The sequence below is a fragment of the Rhinolophus sinicus genome, linkage group LG04 (assembly GCF_036562045.2).
Source record: "Rhinolophus sinicus isolate RSC01 linkage group LG04, ASM3656204v1, whole genome shotgun sequence".
NCBI classification, from domain to species: Eukaryota; Metazoa; Chordata; class Mammalia; order Chiroptera; family Rhinolophidae; genus Rhinolophus; species Rhinolophus sinicus.
This window is the reverse complement of record NC_133754.1, coordinates 46,007,420-46,025,536: the sequence shown is the minus strand read 5'-3', so window position 1 is coordinate 46,025,536 and position 18,117 is coordinate 46,007,420. Positions and strand designations below refer to the sequence as shown.

Here is an 18,117-nt window from a genome sequence, read left to right as displayed (position 1 = left end):
CATTAGTTGCCTTCTTCTCCATATTGGTAAAAGATTTTAATCTCTTATCTTTTCCAAATAGTGTGGTTCATAATAGAAGTTTAAGATATTGTTTTATGGTGTCAAATAATAACTTTGGACCCTTCTTGCAGTGGGTTCACTCTTTGCTGCGTATCTGTGCCATCATCAGCGTCATCTCTGTCTGCATGAACACACCCATGACATTCGAGCACTACCCTCCCCTTCAGTATGTGACCTTTACTTTGGATACTTTACTGATGTTTCTCTACACGGCAGAGATGATAGCAAAAATGCACATCCGGGGGATTGTCAAGGTGCGTGCTTCCATGTTATTTGAACTAACAACCAAAATGCCTTGAAAATCTAAATCAGTTTCATATTTTCATGTTATGTTCAGTAAAGCAAAACATCTCTATTTTATCTACATTGAAATCTTTTTAACTAGGGTGTAACTTCAAAGACTGGTGAAAATATGATACATAAGAATATTTAAACAGTGAAATAAATTGCATAAGTCACCAATTCTTGGAATATCTGGGAAGGAGCTAGGTGACCTGACCACCGGCTTCGTGAAAGCCAAAGTAGAGTCTGTCATGCCACCTATGGATGACCTAGCGCAAGGGAGAAACCTGTTGATTTATGGAATGCAGACCAGTGTTGTATGACCAGTGTGATGATATTCAGCAGGATGTCATTAACCTGAGGCATTTTGAAGGTATAAAGAGGTAAAAAGAGAGGACTTGAGAAGGAAAGGAATTCCAGGACTGTAAGAAAAGGAATGTCTAGTATGAAATTACCGCCAATGGGAAACAAAAAAATAAGTAAATAGAAGAAAAAGAAAAGGTAAAAATAAATCTGTCATGGGATGTGTTTTCCTTCTGTAACATCAACCTTCACAGAATTAAAAATAAGTAGATGATACTGTCTGTAAATTATATTATTTACAGAGACAGAGTGGTATATGAAATGGCATCATGGACATTTGGGTCTGCCAAATGGCAGATTTGACTCAAATCCCAGCTCTTTCTTTTACCGGCTGTATCAACAGCTCAAGTAGGGTAATTTTTTTTGGAAAATGGACTTATTCTGTACAAGGATTTTAAGAGTTTAATGAAATGACGCATAACATGTAGTCAGTTGCTTCTCTTTTTACATAATTCATTGTGTGCCATCTTTAAAAGAGATGGATCATAGTTAATGTACTACTACCCTTTCATTTTTAACTTCTTAAACTTTTTATTATAGAAATGTAAACATTTAAACAAAAGTAGTGATTATAGTTTTAATGAATTCCTGTAATTTAACATCAATAATCACCAATATTTGGGCAGTTCTATTTTATTTTAAAGTAAATCTGGGAAATCAGATAATTTCAGAAATAGTTCTTTATGCATTGCTAATTGATAAAACTTTCTCTTTTTTTTACATAACCATAATGCCATTATCAAATCTAGCAAAATTAACAATAATTCCTTAATGAAGGCTAATACCCATCTGTACTTATCTTTCCCAAATTGTCTCAAATATTTCTTTTTACAATTAGTTTCCTTGAATCAGGGTTCAAACAAGGTTCACAAAGTGTACCACACCCACACATACCACACAAAAAATTTCCATGTCATTGATTCATTGGGAAAATGAGTCTTTGGTCTTGTAGCATGTTCTCCATTATATAGTTGGCAGACTGCTGCCTGGCTGTGCCATTTAATAGTTTCTATATAGTCCATATTCCCCAAACCGTTTTGACTATTGACCAGCAATGTACACCAGCGCCTCTTTCTCCACGTGGTCACCCCAAAATAGGTTGTCAAACTTTTGGATATTTGCCAATCTGCAGGTGCGAAATGGTAACTCAGTGCGGGTTTAATTTGCATTTCCCTTTTGAGAGTGAGGTTGAGCCTGATTTTACATAAGCATATAAAGGCCATTTTCAAGTTATTATTTTTTGCATTTAAATTTGGGGTACTCTGTGTGTGTAGTAAATATTAGCCCTTTGTGATGTAAGTTGCAGTTACTTTTTTTTTCATTTTAATTTTTTTATATTCATTTCAGGTGTACAAAACAACATAATGATTAGATATTTACCCCCTCACAAAGTGATAACCACCCCCCAAGTCTGCTACCCCTCTGACATCGTATATAACTGCTACAGTACCATTGACTATATTCCTTTTCTCCGTTGCTGTTGTCTTTGGCTTTGCTCCTAGTTATTCGTGCCTCAGCAATTCTTCCATACCAAATCATGGCTGTCTTTCCATTTTTTCAAGTCTGCTCTTGTGTCTCAGGGAGTGTTTTATAGTTTTCCTCGTATAGATTTTGCTCATGTTTTGTTATATTTGTGTTTTGATAATTTATTTGATATTTTTTGCTATCAGTAATGGGGTCTTATCTTCTATTATATATTGTAACTGATTGTTCTTCTAAATGAAAGCTGGCTCTGTCTTTTGTCACCTGTTTGCTGCCCTGCCCAATTAGGATTCTGTTCCCGGAGTTTTTCTTTAATTAGCATGGGTCTCCAATAAAAAGTGTACTTTTCTTATTAGGTACACTTTGGAGATTAGGGTGTTCCATTACCTCTGAGCTTCCTGTAGCCACTTGGTGGGCATTTTTGTTTTTATTTATGTATGTATGTATTTATTTTTGCATTCTGTTGTTTTGTATTACTGGCAATTTGTAGCCTGTTACATTACATTTCTACAAATTTTGTCAGTTTATCTAAGGTTTACTTTCTGAGGGTTCCACTCAGTATTTCACTAGAATTTGTTAGTAATTTCTGTGCTGTGGAATTCTTGGATCTGCCAGGACTTCTCTACATGACTTCCCTCTGCAACCTCTCCAAGCTGCAGTCTGGAGTATTTTTTCTTATGCTATCCCACTTGCTTTGTTTTTTTAGATTTGGGAGATTCAAAAACTACCATCATGATCTGACCCAAGTGGAAATCAATTATTTAACCTTTATAGTAGTTTATTTAGTGTATGCTTTGTGTTAGACACAACTGCCTTATTATATGGAAACTGCTAAAAATTAGCTGAACCCGTTAAAGAAGTGGTGATGGGAACAGTAGTCCGTGTTCTTAGTACTCAGTGAAAGCAACATGTCCTAATCCTGGCTGTCTTTTTTTTTCCTTAAGGAAGTTTTGGAAGGTTTTTCCAGGTTCATTGAGTGAATGAGGGGCTGGAAATTAAGCTTAAAATATACATCCAGGGAGCTCTGCACTCAAAGCAGCAATAACCTCAGCACAGGTCACCCTTGGGAACAGTCTGGTCCACAGGCCACCACTGCTGACCCTGTGAACCTGGAATCCAGGTTTTCTCTGTCTTTTTCCTTAGAAGTCAATGTTTAAAATTCTAAGAGTGAATATCTGATTAGCCACATTATGAGTATGTAGAGGAGAGGTCATGTAGGGAAGAGGAGGGTACAATTTGATGCCCCTGATAGAAGAGATGAAGAAAAGGAATAAGGTTGGAAGTTCGTCTACAGACACATTTATTACTCACTCTAGGATGCTCTAAAAGAGTTTGTTACTGCCTGACTTCCCTGCTTTGATTTCATTGTCATAGTGGGCTCTAAAGAAATAAATGTGAAAGAGCCCATAGTACTTTAGAGTTTGTATCGGTTTCCTAGTTCTGCAGTAACAAATGATCACAACTTGGGTGATTTAAAACAATAGAGATGTATTGTCTCACAGTTTTAGAGGAGGCCACAAGTCCAAAATCAAGGTGTCAGTAGGCCATGATCTCTCGAAAGATTCTAGGAAAAAGCCCATCCTCGCCTCTTCCTAGCTTTTGGTGGCTTCAGGCAGTCCTGGGAATTCCTTAGCTTACCCATGCACTACTCCAATGTCTTCATGCGGCCTTCTTTTCTTTGTGTATCTCTGTGTGTCTTTTCTTCTTTTAAGTTCACCAGTCTTTGGATTTAGGACCCACCCTAATCCAGTATGATCTCCTCTCAACTAATTCATCTTCGAAAGACCTTGTTTCCTAATAAGGTTACATTCTGAGTTTCTGAATGGACAGATTTTTGGGAGGACAGTATTCAACTCACTTCACAATTAGGTACAGCTAGCCACTTGACCTACTTACTATTGTCAGAATTTGTAGTAGCTTCAAAAAAGGTTTTCAGAAGTTTGTTAGGTGACTCCAGAAAATTGGGGTAGTAATACAAAGGAAAAAATTCAATTCAGTATAGGAATTTAACTTGAAAGGAACTGTCAAAGCCAAAGGTGGGAAGAGTGGGCACCTACCATGCATCAGCCAATGGATTTCATCTTGATTCCAAAATAATATGGGTCTTTCACAAATGGTAGGCCAGTTATTCTAAGCATTAGGTTCATATGTGCCTAATTTTCAAAAATTGGTAGCTAAACCAGGAGGTCACATTGGGGGAAATTGGTCTTGTGAGAGTACTAATCTTTTATGCAACTGTGAGTTACTCTCTGACGTAGCCTAGTATTATTTTGACTTCTTTGATTCCCCAGAGGGCCTTGAATAACCTGACTCTTTTGGATATTGGTTATTCAGGTAGTGGCAATCTCTGAATGTTCTAGGTGGAGCATTTTGGGATTGAAATACCACGTGTTAACTTCTTTGAGATTCCAACTTGAATGAACAAAAGTAGACATTTTCCTAGAATAAAAGTTTTGTTAAGTTATTTAATAAATTAAGACTTGAATTTCACATCATGAAAATGACAGTAGGCAGTGGTTTAATTGTCACTGTTGATGATAAAAAGAGCAGAGGTGGCCTTGATACATAAATATTCATTCCAGTCAACAGAGCACTGAATGAACAGAGGTTTTAATAGTTTAAATATTAGAAGTCAAAGTAACTTGTCAAAAAAAAACTTTGTTTATGACCAGATTGTTTTCACAATGCTATAAATGAGCCATTTTCAGTATTTTCTGACATTCACCAACATTTGATTAATTTACTAAAAGCAAATTTTGTTTTATTTTCAATCTGTAAGAATTAAAAATTAGTATCAGATATGATTTTTTGTTTTTCATTCAGGCGTAATTGAATTATATACAAAGGTAATACAGATTTTTAACAAGATTGCATTGCTAACATTATCTTGAAGTAATCAGCACAGCTTCATATCTCATTGAAACTGGTATTCAGTGTTTAAAAGCTAGCTGAGATTTTGGTTAAGTATGGTTAAATATGAGGTCATGAACCAGCTTTACGTGTATCATTTCACTGAATTTTCACCATTGTGGCCCTGGCAAAAGAGTCATAACTTTATCGATACTATTTTTATACCACCTACTTCTGCAAACATGCATGTGAGACACAGATCAAAGAGTAAATTTGACTTGAGATTACATGCTTGTATTTAAAAGCTAACTTACTTTCCCAAAAGTGGGATTGCTGGGTCATAATGTAGTTCTATTTTTAATTTTTTCGGAAGCTCCATACTGTTTTCCATAGTGGCTGTACCAATTTACATTCCCACCGACAGCATACAAGTGTTCCCTTTTCTTCACATCCTTGCCAATGCTTGTTATCTATTGTATAACAAGTGTGAGATGATATCCCGTTGTGGTGTTGATTTCATTTCCCTGATGATTAGTGAAGTTGAGCACCTTTTCATATACTTGTTGGCCATTTATATATTTTCTTTTGAGAAATGCCTCATCAGGTCCTTTGCCCTTTTGAAAATCGAAATTTATTGATATTTTGATATTGAGTTGTATCAAATCAAGTTATGAACCTTAAATATGTACAGTTTAATTGGCAATAATACAATAAAGCTGGGGAAAAACTTAAACTCATAATCAGACTTAGTTTTAGCAAAAAGCAATCATCTGTTACAGCTAATTTAAATCTTATTGGCTTTGTATCTTTGTAATTGCTAATTTGTTTTGTTTTTACAACTGCATGAGAAATGTGTACATATGTAGGTACTTAAGTTACATCATAATAAAATACATTTGCTCACGTAGGGTCTCTACGATAATTTTTTTAAAGCAGACCTTATGTTACTCAAGTTTGTGTTACTATGCTTTTTTCAGTTAACCTTACTCTAAACACCTGTCTGCTAAAAAGACATTTTTGAGATATTTTGCTTGCTTTTTTTTTTTACCTTAATTCATTTGCTAACAGCACAGAATTTTTTAGCCTTTTTTCCCAGAATAATTTGCCAATGTGTGTTGCGTTTGTTCACTTATAGGACTTAAAGTTTTTTTCACACATATGGGCACATTATGAATATATAGGTGTACATTGTGTTCTATTTTAAGCATCAGATTATTCTTAAAATGTTTCACATCATTTGAAACAGAGCCATATATTTTAGCTGTTCAAATATTAAATGTTTAATATGCACTGATGTTCAACTAAACTATCTTCAAGGAACAGTCAGATTTAGTTATTAAGTAACTAGCTACAGTATGTCATATGTCTTCTCTGTGAAAGAATATTTGTTGATATACACATATGTCAGAGGTTTGGGGAATGCTGGTCTTTTATTTTTGGAAGAGTGTTTTCCATGCATAAAACTATATTAGTCCATAATAAAATATTTATAGAAGCAAGCTGGTGTATTGTTGCCTCTCCAGCATACACAACTCTTTAAAATTATACCTAACCTGGTTTGGCAATGTCATTCGTACACTCAAAATTCATACCTAATGATTAAGGTAATGTGATCTAATAATACCTACTTTATAAAATTATCTGCAGCAAACCAAACGCAGAGCTTTATTTTTCAAGATAAAAGTACTGAAGCTGTGGTTTTCAAGTATTGTCCATTAATTTTATTGACCTAATGGTTTGCCATATATGATTAAACTATGTGTACATTTCAGTTTAAGATATTAGATATTTAGGATATAAGTATAATATAAATACAAGTGAGAGTTTTTCTTAAACCCAAGTACAGTTTTTGGTCATTCTGCAAAAGTTCATTGAACACTTAAAATGAATTCATAACTAACTGCCCTAGGAGAAAGGAAAAAACAGAGCGGGGCCCCTCTCCTCAGAAAATGCCTGGCCCATTTTCTGGAACTGGCTTGTAAAGTACATATAGGCACTTCTCATTTTCTGCATCCAATTTATTCCTGAAAATATGTTGGGTAATATATTTTCAGAAAACAAGAGCTTGTATTCCATTATTTCAAATGGGAAAACTATTAATGCCTTACAGCCATCCCAACCAATATCTCCAAATATCACTAAATCACTCGTATGTTGGATAACTCTCCACCTGCATATTTTTGTATAATAAGCAGCACTTAAACACTCATCCCCAATTATGTGTACTCATTCTGTTCAGTAGTGGATGTTTTGTATGTACCCAACCAAAACAGCAACATGTGCTCTTATGTAAATAAGCAGAGAGAAATAATAAGCAGAGAGAAATAGTAAGTTAAAGTACTATCTACCCATTTGATTGAATCTATGAGGTCATCAATTGTAAGATGCAACGTCACTTTACAGGTCCTTAAGAAAGAAAAAAATGCTATTAATTACAGTGTGACTGTAAGATATAAGATTGTAATTGATGCATCAATTATCAGATGCATTCTGAATTCAGAAATGTTAAACTCTGTTGGGAGAGGGGAGAGTATATCTTAAAATTGGTGTCATACGAGCAAACAGAGTGAGGTTGGTAGAGTCAAGTGTTGGGTCCTGTGAAAGGCTAAACATCAGAGGGAAGATAGGGAAGAGGAAAGTAGTGATGCCCTTAACATTTATCCATTGTTAAGTAGATTAACAATGCCAGCACAGGATTTAGCTCCAGAGAACAAAGCTATACCTGCATTTTGCACGTTATACCTTCTTGCAGGATTCATAGACAACTTAAATGTTTCCATTGGCACATGTGCACATTCATTATAGTGGTTCTTTCAGTTATATAGTGATTTGGGAGCAAATATTTTTGCAAATATAAATAACAAATATTTGTATAGTGAGAAGTCAGGCAGTGAGAGATAGACCTTTAGTGTTTTGTAAAAACGCTATCATGGCAGTCTGTAAAGGCTATGTGGGGAGGGTATACAGAAAAGAATGTAAAATTTTGCTTGGGGATATCATAGAAGTCTTGAAGAAAGAGGAATGTGAAGTGATGTCTTGAAGGATAAGTAAATATGGCCTATGCCACCCGCAATGAGGGATGGAAGTAAAGGATTTCACAGAGAGAGAGAAGGAATGCTCTGAGACAAAGGTATGGACCAGCCTGGTGCTTTGGAGAGCACTAAGCAGTGAGGCCTCTCGATAGGCTGTGCAGGGAGCAGCTGGAGAGGACTCCGGGAAGGCAGGCCAGCTGCACGCTGCACGGCCTCGCGAGGAGCTCAGACTTCCTTCTGTGGCCAGTAAAGATGCATGGGATATTTGAATCCAAGAGTGACAGGGTCTGATTTGTCTTTGAGAAGTTCACTGTGGAGGTAATACGCTCGGATGCACTACAGAGGACACAAATTGAAGCAGAAAGTCCTTCTGACAAGAAATGTCTTTAAAAATTTTTGTTAGAGGAATGTATTTGTTTTAAGGATTTCACATGTAATGTTTCCCAAGCTTGAAAGTACCTGCCAATTAATTCCCACTCTCTGATCATTTGTTTCTAATTGCCTCCCCCACTAATTGTGTTCTGAGAAGTATCCTCATTCACCAAACCACTTAGAGCCAAAATGAACCATTCGGGAGATGTATGTTTGTGTTGTTGCAGTGTCCAATGTGTTTCAGACTGAATTCTTCAGACAATTCTCTGTTGTCTACTTTTTATCTGGCAAGGACCTAGGCAAAAGTAACATGCATTCTCTGCACACTGTTAAAGTAATAAATAATAATAATGCTAAGACACAGTGACAGATGGGCCCTGGGAACTCAGAACCATAAATCATGTGCTCATGAATCTATACCAGTGTATATCATGTTGTAACCACAGTCTATCCCTATAAATGTTCTCAGGTAAATGTGTTTGGTTTCTCTGCTTGTTAAATACTTGCATTGCAATTTATGTTACTCTCTTGTATTCTGTAATTGATTGGCAGCCTCCGAGTGTTTACCTTTATAAAAATTGACAGACAGCTCTTGAATAAACTCATCTCCCCAGCCACCAACATGCTGATTTCTGCTCACGGCTCAAGCACTCTCTGCCCTTCATTTCCAGTTGTTGCAAGAAACAAATTAAAACCGTTCCTTCACATTTGAGGTGGCAAAATTTCTCGAGTACCCCTGGGCATTCATGTGTGTTAGATTCTGGCTATATATTTTAGAAGCAAGTGAAAAAAACAGTTTATTATTTGAAAATATTATAACGTGGATTCATACAGTAGGATTTTAAAAGGGTCTGGACATACTTATCATTGAATTATAGTAACCTTTAACCAGTTATGGTTAAGAGTCTTGAAACATATAAATTGAAAAAGAGACAATTTGATAAATATGTCAGACACAAAATGTAAGATGAGATGATATTTCAAAGTGCCAGGTTTTAAAGTCTGTATTCTATTTATTAAAAGGTATTTTAGACTTGTGGAGCCTTAGTGGTTATTGATAATGATTATGATACCAATTTCAATTCAATTATTTTACAATTACGTTATAATGCACAAATGATATAAACTTTGACCCAATTCCAATTTGCATGTTATGTAGTCTCTGCTTATTTAAATTATACTAACCCAGGGAATGTCCAAAAGTTAGCTTATAATTTCATATTGGAGAAAGGCTTAACTTTAAGGTACTTCCTTGAAAGGTGTTATGCACATCTTTCTTTTGTTGCCAAGATTCAAAGAATCACTTCTTTGAAGGAACAATGTTAGGCATTTCCATGAATGAATGGATGAATAGGTGCCTTCATAAAGCATATGAATTGACTTCTTACTGTAGGCATTGTAATATACAAAAACACTCTAAGGCAGGGTTCATGGGCATATCTTACCATTTATTTAATATCTGCTGCATGTCACACATGATGCTAAGTGCTGGGAATAACACCCCCCTCCCCCGAAATTGTCTAGTTTAAAGTTGCTAATCCTAATCATTTTCAGAACAGACTCAAAAATTTACAATAGGGAAGAAACTCTTTCTTTTTAATGCAACACCAGAAAATATGTTTTTAATTTTCAACTAATGGCGGTTGATCCCACAGGTTTAAAGACCTTCTTGATGACCACCGTTTGCTTTTGGTTCTTGTGAGAAGAGAATTGGTTTAGGACCAAGCTGCTTATTGAGTAGGATGTTCCTATTTTAAAATTGTTCTCTGCTGAGTCCCATAAGTGGTAGAATCTGCATGGCTAAGAGAAAACAATAGTGATGTTTTCCCTTTGTATGAATTTAAAATTTTACATGCAAAGTTCTGCAGTTACTTATGGTTTGTAAATTATTTTCCTTATATATAATGCCCTTTAAAGTGCTAAAAGTATTCCTTTTGAAAGTCTGCTTAATTGTGATACAAAAATTGTGGATAGCTTTTACCGAATTAACACTTGACTATTCCCTCCACAGATATTTTTTGAAATTTTTCATTTGTCTGATAATGCCATGTGAAATTTCTTTTTAGGGAGATAGTTCCTATGTGAAAGATCGCTGGTGTGTTTTTGATGGATTTATGGTCTTTTGCCTTTGGGTTTCATTGGTGTTGCAGGTAAGTAAAAACTTTTAAATTACAAGGGGCTATTTTCCAAAATGGGCACTATTTTGCATTGAAAATCTAAATAGAAATATTAAAAAATATGTATCAAGTGTTATTATGTGATTTTCTGCATCATGTTATTTTAAATGTTTATTAATGAAAAAGCCTAACATTTTAATCATTGTCAGTCACATTTGTGAATTATTTCTCAATCAGAAATAAAAATCAGTACAATAGCTAATTGTTTCTTGTTGAACAGATATAAAAAAACATATTCATTGAAATAAAGGAAAGAACATTGGGTGAGATTTCTGTATTTATAGAATAAAAATATTGAATTTAAAAATGAAAATTCCAGTCTTTTATGTAACTGAACCCTCACTAAAAACAGTTAGAAATACATATAGATACATTGAGATACATATTAGTCAACATAAAATACTATATTGCAAATAGAAAATGCCTTACTATGAGAAATGGGGACTATGTATTAAAAAGTCTAAAGGAGGAATTTTATTGGAAAATAGTAGAATGCATTCCCATGCATTCAATCCGGCTTAATTTTGCATTTAATTCAACTAAAGTTACTATATTATTCATTTAGAAATTCAGAATAAAATAAATTTACACTCCATCCATCCTGCAAACTAATCATAGTGCTTATTGATAAGCTATCTTTATTTTGATTAAGCTCGCCTCTTCAACAGTATAATTTACCTGCATATTAATATGTCCTTTTGCATTTAGTAACTATTGTATGATTGGCAAACATTTTCTAATTATTATTTTGCCTCTTAGTAAATGGTATAATTCTTTTTCATATTTTTTCATATTTTAACCCTTTTTCCATTACTTCATTTTCTGATATTCAAAAAGTTCCACCAAAGAACATGATTAGTGAGGACGACTTGGCACACTTATTGTGTATTTTAAGTTGACACTTGTTTCTGTAATAAAAACTGTGCCTTATTACTTACATAGGAAATACACAATATTAATGGCACTTTCATTAGTTTATGTATTTGTTTCTCTGACTTGAAAATGTACTCAAAAGAAAGTTAATTTCAGTAGAAAATGATGTAAGACAAAGCTATCTGTATATACCATGCTGACAAGCAATGCTAAGGGCAAGTCTAAACTTGTTTATTCACCTCTAAATTTACAGGTATTTGAAATTGCTGATATAGTTGATCAGATGTCACCTTGGGGCATGTTGCGGATCCCAAGGCCACTAATTATGATCCGAGCTTTCCGAATTTATTTCCGATTTGAACTACCAAGGACCAGAATTACAAATATTTTAAAGTAAGCACTGCTTTTACATATGTTAAGGGGGAAAATTTATGACGTTTTTTTTTTTTTTTTTTTTTTTATGTCTTACTTATTTTACCCTTTTTTCCCCCCTAGGCGATCAGGAGAACAAATATGGAGTGTTTCAATTTTCCTCCTTTTCTTTTTACTTCTTTATGGCATTTTAGGAGTACAGATGTTTGGAACATTTACCTATCACTGTGTAGTAAATGACACGAAACCAGGGTAAGTTTATCCACTAATTGCATTTTAATCTAGGTGATTTAACAGGATGTTTCTGCAATTCTCGTGAGAAAATTCTCTGTCGAATTTTTTTTTTAAGTCTTTATGTACTTTCTGTTCCATATCCTCTGCTTTGTCAAAATTGTTTTGTCCAGTTCTTTTAAGATAAGTATTTAAGACAAGCCAGGCTGAAAAATGTAACCCTGTGGGAAAGTAGATTAAGCAAATTCAAAGTGTACACTTAGAAATTTTCCTCAGGATGGCAGAATGGAGAGTGTGCTAACATAATACCATCAGAGTAAAATAAGATGGGAATGGAAAATGGCATAACTACTTCTAAAAACATTTGGGCAGTTTCTTAAAAAGTTAAACAGATAACTACCATATATCCCATTCATTCCATTCCAGTTATTCAAGAGAAATGAAAACATGTCCATATAAAAACATATACATAGTGACTTTATTTGCATTAGCCCAAAACTGAATAATCAAAATTTCCATCAATAGGTAAATTGATAAACAAATTGTAGTATATCTATATAGTGAATACTATTTAGCAATAAGGAAGTATGAGATACTGATATAAACAACATCTTGGATGAATCTCAGAATAATTATTCTGAGTGAATAGGAAACCAGATGAAAAAGATTACATATTATAATGATTCCATTTATATAAGATTCTAGAAAATGCAGGCTTATCTGTAATAATAGAAAGTAAATCAGGGTTGCCTGGGGATAAGTATTGGGGCAAGAATAAGGGGTTACCGAAGGGCACAAGGAAACCTGTGGGGTTGACCAATATGTTCATTATCTTGATTGTGGTTCAGTACATGTATCAAAATTTATCAAACTGTACATTTTAATATGTGCAGCTTATTGTTTGTTAAGTATACCTTACTAACACTGTTTAGAAATGCTTTAAAATAGAAATCTAATTTTCTTCATCTGGTTAGTCAGCTGTCCTGGTACTACTTACTGGGTGCTATTATCCTCTGAATTTGATGCTGCCTTTCTCATTTACCAATTCCCAGTCTATATTTCAGTCTGTACTTATGCTCTATATTGTGCTTGATTGATCTATTTGACTGTCCCTTCGCCAGTATCACACTCTGGAATGCATGTAAATTACAACCTGGCATTATGCATGGGGTCACCATTTCCAGCCCCCAGCCTTATATAGGCTCAGAACCCCATCTTTTGCCTCACGTGCCATTAAAACCCAAGCTCTTGAATACTGGATAATTAGCCCCCATTCATACCACCATTTTGTCAACTCATATACTTCCCCCCCTCCAGTATTTAGTTCCCTCTTAGGTTTTGACATTTTGGAATATGTTTTTATTTCTTGTGAGCCTAGATAGGCATTTTCAAATGTTATTGTTTATCCAGCAGCTCTAGTTGTTTGTAGTGGAAGGAGTGGAATTTAATGGAGGCCCTCTTGCCAGAACTAGCACGCTGGCACTCACAGCTATTTTTTTCCCTCTGTTTTCCTCCTGATGCTGTGAGGTCCGTGAGGACACATATGGGAAAGAGCGGAGAATATTCGTCTTCTTATCTCCGGTGCCCAGTATCCTAGCCCAGTATCCTGCTTAGTACCTATTTACTGAAGTAATGGTTGATGATATATTATATTTGGACAGACAGTAGCATTATGACACATTGATAAGGAAGAAGAAATTTATAAAAAGCAACAGAAAGAAAAGCAACTTGCTAAAGGGACAAGGGAGAAATAGCTAAACTATGGAAAAGCCATATTAAAATTAGAGGAAAGCAATAGATTGGTACAGACACAGGGTAGGAAAGTTGAAGGAAGTGGTGAGTAAGGGACTCGACTGTGTGAGTAACAGAAGAGACAAATGCATGTTGTTTTGTGTTTTTTTGTGTGCTTTTTCTTTAAGTGTAGGTAGGTTGTTCCATGAATGAATATGAAGATGGAAAAAGATGTTATGTGGGTGGGAGACAATAGATAATAGAGGTGAAGAACAGAGAAAGCTTCTGGGTAAGAAGGCAACTGTGCTATAGCAGCAGTGAGTATAGGAGGCTGGTTTCAAGTTACCATTTTATTTTAAAAAAACAATGGAATGCGAGAATTCTAAAGCTTGTTAACACAACTAGAGTATCAGGAATCATGCTGCCAAACTATATTTTGACACATAAAATATAATACAAATTGAGAAGACTCACACGAGTACCTTCTGAACTCACAGCCTTTGAATCACTTTAGTAAGTACTCTTCACCAGCTCTATATGGACTCAGTATGAAGAAATAAATGTCCTTGACAAAAATATTAAAAGACCTTTTGTATTCTGAACATTAGCTCCAGCTCACTACTTTATCCTAAAAACTGCAGTTCACTTTGAAAATTTTCATACATGTTGGCAGAATTTTAGTTACTCGAGACATAGCAGCTATGGGGGGATGTTGCATTTTCTTTCTCATGTTTGTAAAATCTGCCCAGTAGCATTATGTACATACACATGTATCTTGCCTTCTCTTTGCGTGATTCTTAATTTACTATTTGAGAAGAAAAAGCATAACTAGCCACATGGTTATAATGTTGCTCATCAACAAGTTTGATGACTTTTTTTCGAGGACCAATCATTTATACCATTTTCTTTTAATTTTCAGTACAGTATTAACTGAGTTTGGAAGTGCCACTCATACGCAGTAAAATTGTTGATGCCATTTTACCGTTATTTCCAGCCCAGATATTAATTTACCTTATTTTCAGAGACTCAAAAAACAGTCTAAAATCAAAATGAAACACATAAAATTCCTGATTAAAATTTGTTCCAACTTTTTGTTTCCTTTTAATGCTTCTTAACTAGAAAGTTCTCATAAATATCTCTGAGTCAGATGTTAAGTTACAGTATGAGGTTCTGTTTCCAGCAATCAGTGTTGCCAGTGCTGTCATGTCCTCATTTCTTAGTCGTTGTCTTTAACAATTTTTCCAAGTTCTGCTTAACTGATTTGCATGAGCTATACCCTCATAATGGGAGAGTTTTCAAGCAGAAATGTGTCTGTTCAGAAACCTGTATATCCTGAGTTTCATGGCTGACCTCTGGAATTGATTATGTTTAATCTGTGAGGCAAACAGGATAAATAAAAAAGCAACTCAATACACGCAGTTTTGCTTTTAAATGGAGCTGATTTCTTTTAAAGCAGATAGAAGAGAATCTTAGCTATGTCCTAAACAGCGTTACTAGTAAACCTTTAATCTCTTCTCCAATAATGAATGGTGACCTAAGGCAATTATGGAACAAGTAATGAGATTTGATGAAGCAAAGCAGTTCATAAGCTAAAGCTGAGAAGAGCAATGGCCTGTGCTAGAAACAGGTGTGGCAAAATGCCAACTGTGATGGCAGAAATTGTCCCTGAAGCTAAAAGAGGAAAGTGTAAAATGAGCTAGTAGGTAAAACAGAAAGATGAAGATGTACTTGACACCTTATTATCATTCCTGAGAAAGGAGAGACATTTATTCATAGCTTAGTATCAAATAATAAAATCTTATTCCCAAAAGTGAGATAATGAGAAAAACTTTAAGGTAAGTAAATGTTTACTGTATAAAAGTATATAATGTACTTTTATAAGATACTTTTAGTATAGTATATACATGCACAAAGGTTTACTATATAGAATGCAGGATTCAACCAGGAGTTCTGGTAAATATTTGTGATGGCTGGACCATTTGCTTTAAGACTCAGAGATGTGGGACCACACATCACAGACACCAGGACAATCCTGGTGCATCCCTGTTGCCTCAGAATAATTACTGATAGATTCTTTTTTCATCTCAGTAGAATCTCAGTATGGACAAAACATTCTGTGGTTACCCTGCCCAGAAGCCACTCATAGGACTTGGTGGTAATTTATAAAATATCACAAAGATTTAAACTAGAGACAATATGAAGTTGGTTTTTTGGCAGTTTTCTATTGGTACAAATAAAATATAAATTTATTCTTTAGGATACTTGGAAAATAAGTGAATTATTGTCTTATAAATTATGTTCACAAAATAAGGCTTTTTTTAATGGAAATGTCAGAAGAATTAAAAATAGAAACATAGAACTTAAAATATTAACTTTTAATTTCTATGAACTTTATCAAGAAAGAAATTTTGTAGACTATGTAAAATCATAAGTGCCTCAAATTCACACAAATATCTGAAATGCTGATTCATATTTAAATTTCTTTTGAAAAGATGAAGAGCGACTACTACATTTAACTTATAGGATTCAGGCAGAGATGTCTGCCATGTGCGAGAGATAAGAACAAATTTGGATAAATGCATATTAGTAACATTTAAGATATTTAAGAAATAATAATATGCTAATGAGGCATGTAGGTTTCTAATTAAACTAGTAGCAACATTTGTAGAGCTCTTACTATATCTCAGATACTTTGCTTATATGACTAAATTTTAGGACATTCTGAAATGAATTATTTCCCCCATTTTGCAGATGAAAACACAGTCCTAAAGAGGTTAAATAGTTTGTCCACGTGCTAAGTGAGAGAGCAGGGATTTCAACTCAAATCTAATTTCTGAGCCCGTGCTTGTTCCACTATTTGAGCAACTTCTATTGTGTTATAATCCCACATTAATAAATCTATGTACACATACAGGTCCACATGTATATGCATAAACATTGTATAAGATGTGTCATAGAGAAAATTAATGTCCATAATACATCTGGTTTCTATCTTTATGTAGATACCGTGGTCCAGGAGATTCTATCTCATCTGAATCTAAGGACTAATGATATGCAATATATTTATGTTTTAAAATGGTTGTGCAAATCCATCTCAAAGATGTGGGCCACATGAGCAACCAGTTAAATTCACTTTTTATATGATAATTTAAAAAAAATAAATAGAAGAAAATAATTCAGAATAAATCAAATTCCATGTAAAAATTAATACCAGCATGATTTCCATCAGAATAGCAAAAATATTTGCTAGAGTCTTTAGTATAAAAAAAGAAAATCCTATCTTTAGTATAAAAAAATAAAATCCTACAGTTTTAAAAAAGGGTCTGAAAGAAAATGAATGATTTCTTTTGATCAATTACAATATATTCTTTTGATCTTATGTTTACTTACCAAAAAAAGAATAATAATTACAGGTTATAAGACTTATTATTAATGGTAAATAACCTTTATTGAACAATTTATATCAGTTATTTTCTTATTTAACATTCATAACAACCTGATAAGTCACACTCTATTTTTGTACTCTATATTGCAGCCGAGGAAATTGAAGCTCAGTAAAGTCAAATAAGGTGTCTAAGATGAAACAGCTCGGAAGTGGCAGACGCAGGTTTAAGCCCTATTCTCTATGACACCAGTTTCTATGCTTTGAACTATTCAATTGTAATTTGGTCAAAATATATAACATTATCTTCAACAAGTACATATCCAAAATATTTTAATAAAATGTTCAGTTTCCCTTCAGTTACAAGGAGCACGTGTTTAGGAGACAAGTTCTAAATGCTGCGAATGAATAAATGGTCAAGACTGCTTATTTTAGGACTCAATTCTGAAATGATGTTCTGGCACTTCTGAACGTACTATGTGAATGTGAAATGAGGATCCCTGTCAATTGAGGCCCTCACAATAGTGTTTCCTTTAGTTGTCTCTACAGAAATCATATGTGGTATCATTTTGATAGCTTAGGTTCAACCAGACCCACCTGCTTTTCCCCCGATAGAACCCTTAGTGACATGGAGTGACAATAGCAGCACTAGCAGCACATTTTGGGAATTCTGTTCTAGGATGAGATCATGTTGATAGAGAGACTCATCTGGGGAACTTGGTAAAAATTCTGAAATGATGTTCCAAGCCCCATCTGTGGATTTGTATTTATAGGGCTAAGTTATCGGAAATGACCAGGTTAGCAATCAATGATTTAAAACCTTAGTTTTGGTGATAATAAGGGGACGTCATCAAAATGGCAGCGTGAGGTCAGCCTCTGTAAATTTCCCCTGAAATTTACAACTAATCAA

The 18,117-nt window shown here is 34.4% G+C and overlaps 1 protein-coding gene across 5 annotated transcripts in view; it reads left to right on the top strand.

The window, feature by feature from the left end:
• The window catches only part of NALCN (sodium leak channel, non-selective), a 294,832-nt gene that overhangs the window by 19,786 nt on the left and 256,929 nt on the right, over positions 1 to 18,117 (top strand). For all 5 annotated transcript variants that reach the window (XM_074329502.1, XM_074329503.1, XM_074329499.1 and 2 more), the window contains 4 exons: positions 132 to 314; positions 10,508 to 10,591; positions 11,745 to 11,884; positions 11,987 to 12,115. In XM_074329502.1, the coding sequence (XP_074185603.1) occupies positions 132 to 314; positions 10,508 to 10,591; positions 11,745 to 11,884; positions 11,987 to 12,115 (536 nt within the window). The remainder of the gene's footprint in view (positions 1 to 131; positions 315 to 10,507; positions 10,592 to 11,744; positions 11,885 to 11,986; positions 12,116 to 18,117) is intronic.